We start from the raw sequence: 17,071 nt of genomic DNA, 5'->3' as shown, positions 1-17,071 counted from the left end.
TCAGCCGATCCTGCTCTTCCTCCAGCCAAGACTCTGTAACGGCCACATCGTGGTTCCACGTACTGATCCAGCTCTGTTCATCCCTTTTATTCCTAATACTCCTAGCGTTGAAATAGACATATTTCATCTCCTCTAACCAACTACATTTGTATTTTATCCCCTGCCTGTCCTTTCTCACCAACTCAGAACACATGGCATCAAGCTTTTGATCTTCTGCCCTCACATTCTGATTCCCACCCCCTTGCCAAACTAGTTTAAAATCCTCCCCACCAGCTCCAGCAAACCTTCCCCCCCAGGATATTGGTCACTTTCCAGTTAATTTGCAGCCTGTCCTTTTCGAACAGGTCGGACCTTCCCCAGAAAAGATCCCAACGATCCACAAATCTGAATCCCTGCCCCAACTCTTCAGTCACGCATTCATCTGCCACAACATCCTGCTCTTACCCTCTCTGGTGCGAGGCACAGGCAACAATCCTGAAATTACCACCCTTGAGGTTCTACCCTTTAACTTCTTTCTTTTTTTTCTGAAGAAACAAATGCAACATCTTGTTTTAATTCTCTTTGGTGTTACATTTCAAATTTCAGATCATCTTTATTGACAGAAAATTATTTTAATCTATTCTCATGAAGAACATTTAAATATAAAAGTTAAAGCATTCCACCCCCTTCTATGCTTCAATGATGTGTACCTAATTACAGCATTAAACTTCTTTCTTAATGCCTTATATTCCCTCTTCAGGACCTTGTCCCATCCCCATCTTATGTAGTTGGTCCTCACATGGACCACGACATCTGGCTGCTCCCCCCTCCCCCTCCTGAATGCTATGAACTCCATCACAGTTGCCCTTGTCCCTGGCATCTGGGGGGCAACAGACCATCCCAGAGCCTCAATCTCATTCACCAAACTTATCTGCTCTCCTAACCAACGAGTCCTCAATTACCATAACTCTCTTCTCCCCCCTTCCCTTCTGAGCCGAGGGGACAGGATCTGCACCTGAGATGTGACCACCTTGTCCCTGGTAGATCATCCACCCCCACAGTTACTAAAGCAGTTGAGGGGGACGACCACATCTGCTCCTTCTTCCTCTTCCCATTCCCTTCCCTGACAATTACCTGTCTCCTCACTTTTATGGTTAACGGTCTCCCTGAAACTCCTCTCTGTCACTGCCTCTGCCTTCCTTCAAATCCAAAGTTCATCCAGCTCCAGTTCCCTAACTCGATTTGTTGTGGAACAAAGACCAAGGACTAAATGCAGTGATAAAGGTTTTCAGGGTGGTTCAGGTGTTTGGCGCATATGCCTCCATCAGGCAGTAGAAGGGGCATCGGAGCCACATTTGGGGTATTGTGTGCAAAATTATTATGGGTGTAGATAAGATTAATGTAGGTCGGTTTTTTCCACTGAGGGTGGGTGAGATACAAACCAGAGGACATGGGTTAAAGGTGAAAAGTTTAGGGGGAACATGATGGGGAACTACTTCACACAGAGCGATGGGAGAGTGGAACGAGCTGCCAGCTGACGGGGTGAAGGTGGGCTCAGTTTGAACATTGAAGAAGAATTTGGACAGGGACAGGTTGGCACAATGTCAAAAACTGAAGGGCCTGAACTGTGCTGTAATGTTCTATGTACATGGACAGGAGGGGTGTGGTGGGCTATGGAATTGGTGGTCAGTGGGACTAGACAGAATAATAGTTCAGCACAGACTTGAAGGGCTGAATGGCCTCTATTTATACTGAAATGTTCTATGGCTCTGGTCCTTGCTGTGAGGAAGAATATCATGGAGCTGGAAAGGCCCAACAAAAGATTTGCAAGACGTTACTTGGATTGAGGACATTTTCCCCTGGATTGTATAAGGGACAAACTTCTAGAGGTTTATAAAATACTGAAAGGCATACCCAAGGGAAACAGTGGCCAGGGTAGGAGAGCCGAAGTCAAGGGGGCAGAGATAGAAAAGGGACCCAAGTGGTGCTGGTGTGTGGAATGAGCTGCCATAGGCAGCGGTCGAAGTACACAGCTCCAACATTTATCAGACATTTTGTCAGATATGGGAAAGGGTCGAGCTCAGCTCAGCAACTTGATTGATCTGGACACGTTGAGCCAAAGGGCCAACTCCCATGCAGTTTTGCTCTGTGACTACAAAGCCTGTGGTTGTGATGGAGGAAGATTCTCATGTGGCCCTCAAGAGGAAATTAAATCAAATATGGAACAAGGCTCTGGAGAGGAGTCTGGGCACAGCGCTTGCAAGTTCCACTGGCAGCAAACTGCAAGGATAAGATGGACAGAATGGCCTCGTGCTCATCTATTCTGTCATGGTCCTTGCCCACGGTTTACAGGCGGAGGCAAGGCAGGGAAGGTCTTCTCCCCCACTGGTCCAGACAGTGTGGCAGTGTCTGGGCTGCCCCTCCACTGAGGATCGCACACCACGCTGAGCAAACCTGACACGTTGTCTGCTGCGCTCATGAGATGTGCCAAGGTTCCAATTTCCTCAATCACTGTTTATTAAATTCACAGTGCTTTCTACTGGTTGGTTGTAAGATGGGCTTTGTTTGAACAAGACAGCAGAATGGTCCAGCGTCCGATGAAGCAGCGGAGAGGTCAGCTTTCTGTGTACTGAGGAAGTGTGAACCTCCAGCACATTTATGTGACGTGAAAAACACAACCAAGTGGAAACAGACAGGTAACAAAGAGAGGTAAAAAATTTATTGCAGAGTTAGTTCCGCCAGTTGCTTTTGCTGGGGATCCCTTTTTCTTGTTTTGCCAAGTGACCCTAATACATTTAAAATCTACATTTACAAAACAAAAAAAAAATCAAATAAAATCTCCTGTGTCGGTCACAGATACTGCATGCTTTCAGTAGAATAAATTATATCCAGCAAACTCTGGCATTGTACATCCTGTAAAATAACTTCTCTCTGGAACTTCTACACTAAAGAAAGCCATCGCCGCTAGGGTAAACTCCAAGAACACTTTATTAAGAACATTGACAGACTAAATTCCAACATTCACTGAACTTTTATTTTTAAACAGAATTCTTTTTCCAAGATATAAACAATTTTTGTTTGTTAAACTATAATACAGTGGGAGTTTAAAATCAATCAAGAAGATTTGGCTGTACAACAGCGAAGGAAGCTCCCACGGGAAATGGGATCTGACAACTTCTCCTTCCTTCCGCCTGTCTCCATGCCACCGTGAGTGGATCTCAGTACAGAGTGACTCCAACTGTGGAACCATTCCATTTGCAAGTGTTGCCAGAATGTGGTCTTTTAGCCCCGAGTTTATTCTTCTCACTGCTGTGTGTTTGGCGGCGGTGTTAGTTGTGTTAGCACGAAGAGCCTTCCTTTGCTGCGTACAGCGACCGGAGAGTCTGAACAACTTTGTTACTCAGCTTATTTGCACTTGTCAGGGCTATTTTCTTGTAAATGATGTCCGTCTCTTTGATACTGTCAACCCAAGGCACCAGCTTGCGGCCCTCTCTCCGCTTTGCCTCTGTCCAAGAGCCGCTGTATGAACCAGCCATCCAATGTACACTGAAACCATTGCTTGTCTTCTCCACCACCCTGGCAATCTGAGGTCTGTCTTTATACTTGGGACAGCAAATGGCAATCATATCCATCACTTCCACAGCCTCGTGCATCTGAGTGCCCAGATCCCCAGCGTCGGACAATCGCTTCGACCTTCTGGTGGCCTGCCAAACATTAGAGAGAGTAGTCAATAAGCTACATGTGAAAAGGAAATAGGACTGAGTGAATGAGAGCAGCACACCCCGACAGTTACAGGCGACCGTGAGGTTGGGAGGAGCACACCCCGACAGTTACAGGCGACCGTGTGGGTGGGAACAACAAACCCTGACATTTACAGGCGACTGTGTGGGTGGAAGCAACACATCCCAACAGTTACAGGTGACTAGGTTTGATGGGAGAAACACACCCTGACAGTTACAGGCGAACGTGTAGGTGGGAACAACAAACCCCGACAGTTACAGGCGACCGTGTGGGTGGGAACAACACATCCCAACAGTTACAGGTGACTAGGTTTGATGGGAGAAACACACCCTGACAGTTACAGACGAACGTGTAGGTGGGAACAACAAACCCCGACAGTTACAGGCGACTGTGTGGGTGGGAACAACACATCCCAACAGTTACAGGTGACTAGGTTTGATGGGAGAAAAACACCCCGACAGTTACAGGCGACCAGGTGGAGGAATTACAGCAGAGGTTTTTACCTCTCACAGACTGGGAGACTAAGGGTGACCTTAGTTTTCTAAAGCCATGAGGTGCATGGTTAAAGTGAATCCTCATTCATTTGCCCAGGGGAACAATTAGACCATTAGAGTTAGGAGAGGAAATAGGCCATTCAGCCCATCGAGCCTGCTCTGCCATTCTATCATGAGCTGATCCATTCTCCCACTCAGCCCCACTGCCCGGCCTTCTCCCCATGACCTCTGATGTCCTGGCTAATCAAGAACCTCTCAATCTCTGCCTCATCCAATGACTTGGGCTCCACAACCACCTGTAACAACAAATTCCATAGATTCAACTCCCTCTGGCTGACGAAATTCCTCCACATCTTTGTTTTAAGTGGATGCCCTTCAATGCTGAAGTTGAGCCCTCTTGTCCCAGACTCTCCCACCTTGGAAAACAACAATGAGGCCCCCCTAAATTCTAATGAGTACAGGCCAAAACGCTCCTAATATGATAACCCTTTCATTCTTGGAATCATCCTTGTGAATCTCCTCTGAATCCTCTCCAACGTCAGCACATCATTTCTCCAATAAGGAGCCCAAAATTGCTCTCAATCCTCCGTGAGGCCTCACCGGGGCCTTCTACCCTTTCGATCCACTCGTTTGCTCAACACTACTGCTTTAGAGATAGTGAAATGTATTAAGGCCCTCACCTCTCTTTGGCATGTTGCAGGTGTCCTCCACCATGAAGACCAACAGGAAAGAGTCGTTCAAACCCTCAGCCATTTCCATACTACCCAGTATTTGTTCCCCCCTTCTCATCCCAAGGGTTTAGCCACCCTTCTCCTCCCTTATGTAGCTTCCTACTACTCTTGGTGTCTGCTGCCTTCTTTATTCCCTACATTACTCCAGATTAGCTCTCCCAATCTTCTTTTCACTGGAATATACTTTTGTATAGATGTGTGAAAGATCCTTTTGAAAGTCACCCACTGCTCCCTCCACAGAGCCCGTATTCCCAGACTGTGCCAGCCAACTCCTCCCCATCCTGGAGTAGTCTCCCATGTTTAATGCACTGGCATCCTCTGTTTGAATGAGAATGTGATCACTCTTTCCGAGAAGATCCCTAACTACAAGATTGTTCATTTTAATTATTGCACAGGATCAGATCAGACACATAAAAGTACTGGTGGTCAGGTCCACAGGAGGCAAAGATATACAATCCATGTTTCTGGTCTGAGCCCTTCTTCAAGGTCTGAGACTCCCTTGTAGGTTCAGGAACAAATGCTGAAGAAAGTGATCACGGATACCTTCCATGAAGTCCTCTTCAAGACTGCCTCAATGAACTTGATTTGTCTAACGTGAACTTCATGACCCCTAAGACAAGTGCTACTACATTCTTACAGATGAGTTGGCTGAAATGAGAGTTAACTCAAAGACTATCTTTAAAAATAGGAAAAGATGTTGAAAACATCTTTCTGTTGACAACTTGGTCAACTAGGGCTCCCCAGGTATGCTAGCCTCGCCCTTCTCTCCAACAGGAACATGTTGTCCCGATACATCCCTATCCCATGCTGCACCTCTTTACCTGTAAACAGCCTCAAAATCAACTTGCCCAAACCCAATTGTTCAGTCATCGTGCACAAGGGCACACAGATTCCTCTGAAGACCATCATACCTCAATCTCTTGCTATTTCAGTAAAAGTTGTTAGCCAGATAAGGGAGTCAAAGGGATAGAAAGGTGTTGTTGAAGGCATTATTGAATGGCAGACCTGTGGTGTGATTGGTCCACACATGCTCTTTCTGGGGAATCCTAACCGTGGATCACTCCAAGCTGATGACTGACAGTTCCTGTCCGACAAGTGCATCCAAGCAACATGTAAATGCTAAATGATCCTGAATAACAGCAGCAAGAAGCAAAGACAGCCACATCCTTTCACCAGTAGTTTATCAGATGCAATCACCACTCGACACCACTAGCCTGGAACCCTCTGAAAATGGAGGGTATAGCCAAGCATATCATAACCTGCAGCGACGACCACCCCTTCACACCGCCGCGACGACCACCCCTTCACACCGCTGCGACGACCACCCCTTCACACCGCCGCGACGACCACCCCTTCACACCGCCGCGACGACCACCCCTTCACATCGCCGCGACGACCACCCCTTCACACCGCCGGGAGAACCACCCCTTCACACCGCCGCGACGACCACCCCATTCACACCGCCACGACGACCACCCCTTCACACCGCCGCGACGACCACCCCTTCACACCACCGCGACGACCACCCCTTCATACGGCCGCGACGACCACCCCTTCATACGGCCGCAATGACCGACCCTTCACACGGCCGCAATGACCACCCCTTTACATGGCCGCGATGACCGCCCCTTACATATGGCCGTGAAGACTGTCCCTTCACACGGCCTGGATGACCGACCCTTCACACAGCCGTAATGAGCACCCTTCACACGGCCACAATGACCACCCCTTTACATGGCCGCGATGACCGCCCCTTACATACGGCCGTGAAGACTGTCCCTTCACACGGCCACGATGACCGACCCTTCACACAGCCGTAATGACCACCCTTCACACGGTCGCAACGACCACCCCTTTACATGGCCGCGATGACCGCCCCTTACATACGGCCGTGAAGACTGTCCCTTCACATGGCCATGATGACCGACCCTTCACACAGCCGTAAAGACCACCCTTCACACGGCCACAATGACCATTTCACACGGCTGTGAAGACCATCCCGTCACACGGCCGCGATGACCACTTCACACGCCCCTGAAGAATATCCCTTCACACGGCTGCGATGACCATTTCACACGGCCGTGAAGACTACCCCTTCACGTGGCCATGAAGACAACCCCTGCACATGGCTGCGATGACCATTTCACATGGCCGTGAAGACTACTCCTTCACAGCAACACAAGTCTGATCTGTTTAATTTGAAAGGTTTAGTTCTTGCAGTTAGACTGCCCGAGAATCACTGTTCAATTTTCTTCCATGGGTGAGTAAAGTTCAAACTAAACATGGGGAATGAGCAGAGTGAAGCCATTTTTGATGTGCGGATGATCATTTCTCTTACCCCAGCGATGCTTCCACTCACACGCTCCTCGCCCTCACTCTCCTCGTCATCTGTTTCTGCATTGTTTTTGGGACTGCTGCCACCCAGCAGTGCACTGATTGCCTTGTTTCTTGCAGCCGTGCTAGCTGACACCTCCCCATCCTCATCCTCTTCATCCGGATCCAGATGTTCCATCAGGGTTTTAAACTGTAAGGAAAAGAAGAGAAACAGATCAATGAAAGCTCGGTGAATCAGGGAGTTGCTACTTGTTTCACATTTCTACGTGGAGGAGATACAAACTGGTGAAATTGCCAAAAGACTTGAAGATTTACTGCCGAGAAGTGTGAAATGAATGGTATATATCCGGTTGTGAGAGGTATGGACAAAGCCTTCTCGACAGCGATGCTTCAGGTGATGTCTGGCAGACAAGTTCTGCCCACAGATGGAGTTCTTGGCATCATCTCTGTCCGGTGGAGTCAGAAATCTACAGCATGGCCACAGCCCTTGAGGCCACTTTGTCCGCAGACCAGGCTGGTCCATGCATTTGCCTGAACATCATTAAAATATTGTACATGTCGCCACTTTTACCACTTCCTTGACAGCCTGTACCTGTCACCCTTTGTGAAGAAATGGCACACAGGTCTTTTTTAAAATCTCCCTCTCACCTTCTATCTCTGTCCCCTGGTTTTCGACGGCCCGAGACTGGAAATAAGACCATATCTATTTACCTCAGCAACACCCAAGGCTTTCAGTTTGTTTTGTTGCTTCTTCAGTAGATTAGTACAAGGGGTTTTCCTACAGTGTGATTTTTTTCTCTTTGATTGAGTGTGGGGAGATGACAATACTGTTATTATGTTCTAATTGTTGTATTTTGCAATCTTTTTAATTATGTATCCCTTTTCTCTCCCCCCATTGTTTATTGTATATTAAAACCAATAAAAAGAATGAAAAAGAAAGAAAGACAAAAAGAAGTTGCAACTTACATCTAAGTACTGTTTGACGATGCTCCTCTTTACTGATTCGGTGATCTCCGCATGTCCCACTCCATTCCTCAGGAAGTCCAGTGTCTGCCTGGGGTTAAAGTGCACCCCTGATTTCCTGTTGACTGCCTTGTCGTACACTTTCGCAGATTCAGATGGAGAATACTTTTGAATTTTACTGGAGAATGAAAGAAATAAAACCGGTGAACTGGGCTTATAGTTGACGACAAAATCTAAGGAATGAAAAATATTCTTGAAAACACAGAAAGATGGTGTAATTGAATATAACTAATAACCAGACAAAAGTAGAACTGAAACAAGGTTTTAATTCATTGGATCCATACAATAGTTTGGGAAGTCACTTGACAGATTGGTACTTTAGACACCCAATATTTTTCAGTGGAAACTTAACTTGTAGAGATTGAGGACATAACTGATCATTTGGAAAATAATCAAAATTGTATTGTAAGAGAGATTGTGGTCAATGAATGGTTAACATACAGATCAATGAAGGTAGAGCAGTGGACATAGTAGACAAATGTATGTGGCATTAAGGTAAGAGTTGTGGATAGTAGAAGGTTGTCATGGGTTACAATGGGATATAGAGAAGATGCAGAGTTGAGCAGTGTAGTGGCAGATGGAGTTCTATCCAGATAAGTGTGAAGCCATACATTTTGGAAGATGGAGCTATCAAATCTCTGCTGCTCCAGGGAATAAAGTAACCTTTCCCTCTAACTCAGCTCATCAAGTTATGGACTGCAATATGGTAAATGTGGTGTCATTATTTCAAAGGGTAATCCAGGTAACTGCAGACGTTAGACAGACACCAGCGGCGGTTGGGAGATTGTCGGTGAGGATTCTGAGATAGAATCTATCAACATTTATCAGATGGTCAGGGGGAAATTAACAATTTGTGTGTGGGAAATCGTGCTTCACAAAGTTGATAAAATGCTTGGAAGAGGCAACAAAGAAGGCGGTTGAGGGTAAGGCCCACTGATGACATTTATACATTTTGAGCTGGATCCTGGTAAAGTGTATGTCCTACGTGGTAGGTTTGCATGAATGGTTCAGGCACACAGAACAGGAGGCCAAACTAGCCAAATGGATTTTAAAAAATGGCTTAGTGGATAGGAGTCAGAGAGCAGTGGAGGACAGCTTTACCAACTGGAGGACCATGCCCAGTGGAACACCTTAGGGTTCGATGGTTCAGGATGGAGGGCTTCAGATTGGGCTCTCTTCCAGGGAAGGCTTTCCATCAGAACAGGAGGGGGTCCAATATCCTTTGAGAAACTTGCCTGTGCTGCTCCTGGCACGAGTGGGGAGTGGAAGGGAACGAGTGCAGGGAGATGGGAGCCAGAGTGCCTGAATGGAGAACGCAGCAGTTGTGGGAAAAGATGCTGGCAAAGACAGAAGTAGAAGGGTTAACATGGTGGGAATAATGATCTGCATTGTTGGATGAGCATGTAGAGTTTTACAATGTGGTCATTAATGAGACTTTGTTGCAGGAGGGGCAAGACAGTTCAATGTTCTGGGGTTCTGTTCCGACATAATAGAGAAGGAGGGATGAAAAGGGGAGGAGTGGCCAGGAAAACTTCCCAGTACTGTTCAGACAGGAAGGACTGGTCCGCTAAAGCAGTGTGGGTGGAGCTGAGGAATGGGAAAGCTATGACCACACTACTGGGATTATACTTTCCACTATCCAATAGTCAGCAGGAATCAGAGGAGCAAATCTGTAGAGATAGCAGACAGCTACAGGAAACATAAAGGTGTGATAGTCGGGGATTTTAACTTTCCACATATTGACTGGGACTCCCATCCTGTAAAAGGGCTGGACAGCTTGGAGTTTGTCAAATGTGTTCAGGAAGGTTTTCTAAATCAATATATAGAGGTACCAACTAGAGAGTCCAAAACTGGATCTCCTATTGGGGAACGAGACAGGATAGGTGACAGAAGTATGTGTAGGGGAACATTTTGGGTCCAGTGATTATAATGCCTTTAGTTTCCAGTTAATTATGGAAAGGGATATGTCTACTCCTTGTTTGAAATTTTAATTGGAGAGAGACCAGTTTTGATGGAATCAGAAAGGATCTGGCAAGTGTGGATTGGGGCAGGTTGTTTTCTAGCAAAGATGTACTTGGTAAGTGGAAGGCCTTCAAAGGTGAAATTTAAGAGTTTGTATGTTTTTGTCAGAATTAAGGGCAAGACCAACAGGTACAAGGAATATTGGTTTTCAAAAGATATTAGTGTCCCGGTTAAGAAAAAGGAGATGCATTCTAGCTTTTTGGCATCAAGGAACAAATGAGGCACTTGAAGAATACAAGCAAGCAAGAAAATACAAAAGAAGGATGCATGCAGTGAAGGGGAGGGCATTGAGGAATGCTGAGGAACAGAGGGATCTTGGAATAATGGTTCATCATTCTTTGAAAATGCAGTCCCATGTAGTTAGGGTGGTGAAGAAGGTTTTAGGTATGCTGGCCTTTATAAATCAAAGATACAATATAAGAGCTGGTGTGCAGTTCTGGTCTCCAAATTATAGGAAGGATATCAATAAGGCAGAGAGGGTGCAGAGAAGATTTATGAAAATGTTGCCTGGATTGCAGTATCTAGAATATGGAGAAAGATTGAGTAGACTGGATCTTTATTCATTGGAGCATAGAAGGTTGAGGGGGGGGGGGGGGGGGCGGGAATTTGATATTGTTTAAAATTATGATGGGGTTAGATAGAGTAGATGTGAATAGACTCTTCCCCTTGAGGATAGGAGAGATTGGAATGAGGGGTCATAAGTTAAGGGTTAGGGGTAACATGAGAGGAAGCTTCTTCACTCAGAGTGGTGGCTGAGTGGAATGACCATCCGGAAGAAGTGAGTACAACAGGGTCAATTTTGTCATTTAACAGAAGATTGGATTAATGCATGGATGAGGGTGTTGGAAGGTTATGGACAGGGGAATTCACTTGGATCGGTATGGACTAGAGGGGCCAAGATGGTCTGTTTCTGTACTGTAATTGTTATATGGTTATATAGGAAGGCTAAAAGACATTAGGGCAGACCATAGAATACTACAGCACAGAAAATAGGCCATTCAGCCCTTCTAGTCTGTGCTGATCACTCTTCAGCTAGTCCCAATAACCTGCTCCCATTCCATAACCCTCCAAACCTCTCCCATCCATGTATCTATCCAATTTATTCCTAGAACTCACGATTGGGTCTGCACCCATCACATCAGATGGCGGCTCATTCCACATTCCCACCCCTCTCTGTGAAGAAGTTCCTCCTAAACTCAGTGGATAGAGGCTACTTACATTTACTGTCTATACCCCTCATAATTTTAACCATATAACAGTTTACAGCATGGAAACAGGCCATATCGGCCCTACGACTCCATGCTGCTTCACTTTGTAAATCTCTCCTCAGCCTTCTTCATTCCAAGGAGTATAGTCCCAATCTGTTTAATCTTTTCCTGTAACTCAACTCCTGAAGGTTTGTCAACATCCTAGTAAATTTTTTCTGTACTCTTTCCATCTTATTGATATCCTTCCTAAAGCTCGGTGATCAGAACTGCACACAATATTCCAAATTTGGCCTCACCATAATGTCCTAACTCCTACACTCAATACTTTGATTTATGAAGGCCAAGAGGCCAAAGGCTTTCTTTACAACCCTGTCCACCTGCGATGCCACCTTCAGGGAACAATGTACCGGTATCCCCAGGTCTCTCTACTCCTCTGCACTCCTCAGTGCCCGACCATTTACAGTGCACGTCCTTCCTTGATTTGCTCTTCCAAAATGCAACACCTCACACTTGTCTGCATTAAACTCCATTTACTGGCCCATTCTCCCAGTTGGTCCAGATCCCTCTGCAAGCTTCAAAAATCTTCCTCACTGTCCACTACACCTCCCATCTGTGTATCATCTGCAAACTTGCTTATCCAATTTACCATGTTATCATCCAGATCATTGATATAGACAACAAACAATAATGGTCCCAACACAGATCCCTGAGGAACACCACTCGACACAGGCCTCCAGTCTGAGAAGCAACCATCCACCACCACTCTCTGTTTTCTCCCACACAGCCAATTTTGAATCCAGTTTACAACCTCTCTATGCATATGTAGTGTCTTAACCTTCTGAACTTACCTCCCATGTGGGACCTTGTCGAAGGCCTTACTAAAGTCCATGTGGACAACATCCATAGCCTTTCCTTCATCTACCTTCTTGGTAACTTCCTTAAAAAACTCTACAAGACTCGTTAAATATGACCAAGCATGCATAAATCCATAATTAGCCCATGGACATCCAAATACCTATATATCTTATCTCTCAGATGTCCTTCCAATAATTTACATATTACTGATGTCTGGCTCACTGGCCTAGTTACCTGGTTTACTCTTGGAGCCTTTTCTAAACAGCGGGACAACATGAACTACTCTCCAATCCTCCAGCTTTGAATATATCCGTCAGGGGCCCTGCAATTCCACACATCTCCATCAAGGTGTGGGGGAATATCATATCTGACCGAAGGGATCTGTCTACCTTTATTCACTGTAAGGCAGCAATCACCTCCTCCTCCTTAATCCCCATACATTTCATGACCCTTCTATTTGTTTCCCTTCCATTCGTCTGCACGATGCTAGTTTCATGAGTAAATAATGATGCCAAAAAACGGTTCAAGATCTCCGCATTTTGTGAGGCTCCACACAGTTGACCATCTGCTCCTCTAGGGAACCCATTTTGTCCCTTGTTATCTTCTTACTCTTAACTTGTAGAAACCCTTTGGATTTACCTGCACATTATCTGCCAAAGCAACTTCATGCCTTTTTGCCTTCCTGATTTCCTTCTTTAATATTCTCTTACATTTTCTATACTCAGTGAGTACCTCATTTGCTCTTTGTTGCTTATACCGTGTTATACTGGTCTCACTTCTTCTTAATCTTATCACCAATATCCCTTGAAAGCCAAGGTTCCCCATTCCTGTTCATTTTGCCTTAAATTCTGCATCCTCAAAACCTTGCCTTTGAAGGCCTCCACTTGCTGGACATGTCCTTGCCTGAAAACAGCTTCTTCTAATCGACTCTTCCGAGATCATTTCTCATTTCCACAAAATTGCTATTTCTCCAAGTTAGAATCTCAACTCGAGGCCCTATCCTTAATTATAAGGAACTTGAAACTAATGACATTATGGTCACTGGACCCAAAATGCTCCCCGACACAGACTTCTGCCACCTGACCTGCCTGGTTCCCTAATAGGAGACCAAAAACTGTATCCTCTCTTGTTGGTACCTTTACATATCCATTTAGAAAACTTTCCAATACATATTTGACAAACTCTAAGCCATCCAGCCCTTTTACAGTTTGGGAGTCCCATTCTATATGCGGAAAGTTAAAATCTCCGATTACCACAACTTTCTGTTTCTTGCAATGGTCTGTTGTCTTCTGACAGATTTGCGCCTCCAATGCTCTCAGACTATTGGGCATCTATAATACAAGCTTATTAGTGTGGTCACACCTTTCCCATTCCTTAGCTCCACCTATATGGCCTCTGTAGGCATGTCCACAGTGCTGTCCTGTCTATGCACAGCTGTGATATTTTCCCTGACCAGCAATGCCACTCCTCCCCCTTTCATCCCTCCCCCTCTATCCCATCTGAAACAACGGAAGCCCGGAACACCGAACTGCCAATTCTGCCCCTCCTGCAACCAAGTTTCACTAATACCAATAATGTCATAATCCCACGTGCAAATCCACAACCTAAGCTCATCTGCCTCATCGACAATACTCCTCACATTGAAATGGATTCATTGGAGACCATTTCTATCAGGTACAATCCTCTGCTTTCTGTCTTTACACGCAGTCCTTGCATGATCCTGACTCTCCTCCACCTCACTATCTGCTCTGGCCCTCTGGTTCCCCTCCCCCTGTAAGTCTAGTTTAAACCCACCGGAGCAGCACGAGCAAATCTTCCCACAAGGATATTAGTCCCCTCCAGTTCAGGTGTAAACCGTCCCATTGGAGCAGGTCCCACCTTCCTTGGAATGATCCAGAAACTTGAAGCCCTCCCTCCTGCACCAGGACTTTAGCCACGTGTTAAGCTGCACTATCCTCCCGTTTCTAACCTCACTGGCACGTGGTGCGGGCATAAATCCAGAGATCACCACCCTGGAGGTCCTGTCCTTCAACCTAGCGCCCAACTCCCTGAACCCTCCTCACCCTCCCTACATGGTCCTTGGTCCCTACATGGATAACATCAGCTGGCAGCCCACCCTCCCTCCTGAGAATTGGGAGAACTCGAACCGAGGTATCTCAGACCCTGGTACCAGGGAGGCACAGACCATCCTAAGGGCTTCCATAGATATATTAAAAGCAAAAGAACAGCAGGGGAAAAATTGGTCCTCTTGCAGTTCAAAAGGGTCTCCTAGGTATGATGCCAAAAGAAATGGGGGAGATCTTCAATGGATATTTTGCATCTACTTGGGAGATGGACACAGAGTCTACAGAAGGGAGGCAAAGGAGCACTGAGGTCATCATCCCTACATAGAGGACAGAGAAGGAGATGCTTGGTGTCTTGAGGCAAATAACGGACCAAAAATCCCAGAACCTGACAAGGGATTCCTTCAGGCCTTGTGCAGAAATATAGTTTTTGCATTTGTATTTAAAACATCCTTTGTCACAGGTGGGGTGCTGGAGGATTGGAGGATAGCTAACTTTGTTGCATTGTTTAAGGAAGGATCTAAGAATCATCCCAAAAATTATAAGCCAATGAGTCTGGCATCAGTGTTATTGGAAAGTATTCTAACAGACCAGACCAGGAGGGTTTTGGAGCAGATCAGTGGGACTAGGCAAAAAAAAAAGGTTTGGCACAGACTAGAAGGGCTGAAGGGGCCTACTTGGATAGCTATGGTGATGACAGGACCAACATTTTCTGTGCATGGTAGATAATGTTTAAACAATGGTATAGAGTTTTGTAAGGTTACCAAGAATGCTCATGAAGGTCATGAAAAGTTGTCTACATGGAGTTTTGTAATGCTTTTGATAAAGTCCAGCATGGGAGGTTGACCAAGAAGGTTCAGGTCGAAGTAGTAAATTGGCTTTGTGGGAGAAGCCAGAGAATGGTAGTGGATGACTGCCTCTGACTGGAGTCCAGTGACTAGTGGCATGTCTCAGGGATCGGTGCTGGGTCCATTGTTTTTTGCCATCTATATCAACAATCTGAATGATAATGTGGTAAATTGAATCAGTGGATATCGAGAAACACTTTCAAAGTTTACAGAGGGATTTGGAACAGCTGGAAAAATAGCAGTTAGAATTTATTGTAGACAAATGTGAGGTCTTGCACTTTGGGAAGACATACTAAGGTAGGACATTCATGATAAATGGTAGGGGACTGAAAGTGGTGTTATAAGCAGATAAAGAGAACTTTTGAGACTTTTGCATATGCAAGACACAGAATGTGGGCCAGCCGACGAGAGGAGAGGCCACACTGGATCTAGATCTGTGGAATGAACCTGGTCAGGTAGTCGACCTCTCGGTGGGGGAGCATTTTGGTAAGAGTGACCACAACTCCCTTAGTTTTGAATGATTTCTTTGCCTCGGTATTCACTAGGGAAAAAAATGTTGAAACAGTTGAAGTAAAGAAAAATAATGGGGAGGTCATGAAGCATATAAGGATAACCGAGGAGGTAGTGATGGCTGTGTTAAAAAAGATAAAGGTGGATAAATCTCCCGGACCGGACAAAATATTCCCTAGGACACTCAGGGAGGCTAGTGGACAGTTAGTGGGGCCATTAACGGAGATATTTAGGATGTCACTGGCCACGGGGGTGGTACCAAAGGATTGGAGGGTGGCGCATGTGGTTCCTCTGTTTAAGAAAGGGTCCAAATGCAAACCTGGGAATTATAGGCCTGTAAGTCTGACGTCTGTGGTGGGCAAGTTGATGGAAAGTGTTCTCAGGGATGCTATTTACAAATTTTTGGAGGTACAGGGATTGATAGGGAGTAATCAGCATGGTTTTGTCAGGGGTAGATCATGCTTGACAAACCTGATTGAGTTCTTCGAGGGGGTTACAAAAAAGGTTGATGAAGGGAAAGCTGTGTATGTTGTCTATTTGGACTTTAGTAAAGCTTTTGACAAAGTTCCCCACAGGAGGTTAGGAAAAAAGGTGGAGGCATTAGGTATAAATAAGGGGGTAGTGAAATGGATTCAGCAGTGGTTGGATGGAAGGTGTCAGAGAGTAGTGGTAGAAAATTGTTTGTCCAATTGGAGGGCGGTGACTAGTGGAGTTCCTCAGGGTTTGGTCCTGGGTCCACTATTATTTGTTATATATATTAACGATCTGGATGTAGGGGTAGAGAATTGGATAAGCAAGTTTGCGGATGACACAAAGATTGGTGGTGTTGTGGACAGTGAGGTAGATTACCGTAGATTAGGAAGGCTGGAGGTGTGGGCTGAGAAATGGCTGATGGAATTTAATACAGATAAATGTGAGGTGCTGCGTTTTGGAAAGGCAAATTTAAATAGGTCATATACATTGAATGGTAGACAATTGAGGAGTGCAGAGCAACAAAGGGATTTAGGAGTTGTGGTAAATAGTACCCTCAAGGCTGATACTCAGGTGGATGGTGTGGTGAAGAAGGCATTTGGAATGTTGGCCTTCATAAATCGGAGTATTGAATTCAAGAGTAGGGAGGTAATGATGAAACTGTACAAGGCATTGGCGAGGCCAAATTTGGAGTACTGTGTACAGTTTTGGTCACCAAATTATAGGAAAGATATCAACAAAATAGAGAGAGTGCAGAGAAGGTTCACGAGAATGTTGACAGGATTTCAGGGT

The 17,071-nt window shown here is 45.6% G+C and overlaps 1 protein-coding gene across 5 annotated transcripts in view; it reads right to left on the bottom strand.

The window, feature by feature from the left end:
- Window positions 1-2,949: 2,949 nt before the first annotated feature.
- Window positions 2,950-17,071, bottom strand: part of LOC138735925 (nipped-B-like protein) — a 1,086,099-nt gene continuing 1,071,977 nt past the window's right edge. For all 5 annotated transcript variants that reach the window (XM_069884602.1, XM_069884605.1, XM_069884611.1 and 2 more), the window contains 3 exons: window positions 8,246-8,420; window positions 7,284-7,469; window positions 2,950-3,683 (listed from right to left, as the gene is read on the bottom strand). In XM_069884602.1, coding sequence (XP_069740703.1) covers window positions 3,318-3,683; window positions 7,284-7,469; window positions 8,246-8,420 — 727 coding nt within the window. In that variant the 3' untranslated portion in view covers window positions 2,950-3,317. The remainder of the gene's footprint in view (window positions 3,684-7,283; window positions 7,470-8,245; window positions 8,421-17,071) is intronic.

Source organism: Narcine bancroftii, chromosome 1, assembly GCF_036971445.1.
Source record: "Narcine bancroftii isolate sNarBan1 chromosome 1, sNarBan1.hap1, whole genome shotgun sequence".
In the NCBI taxonomy this organism is placed as follows: domain Eukaryota; kingdom Metazoa; phylum Chordata; class Chondrichthyes; order Torpediniformes; family Narcinidae; genus Narcine; species Narcine bancroftii.
This window is presented reverse-complemented; position numbering and strand designations above follow the sequence as displayed.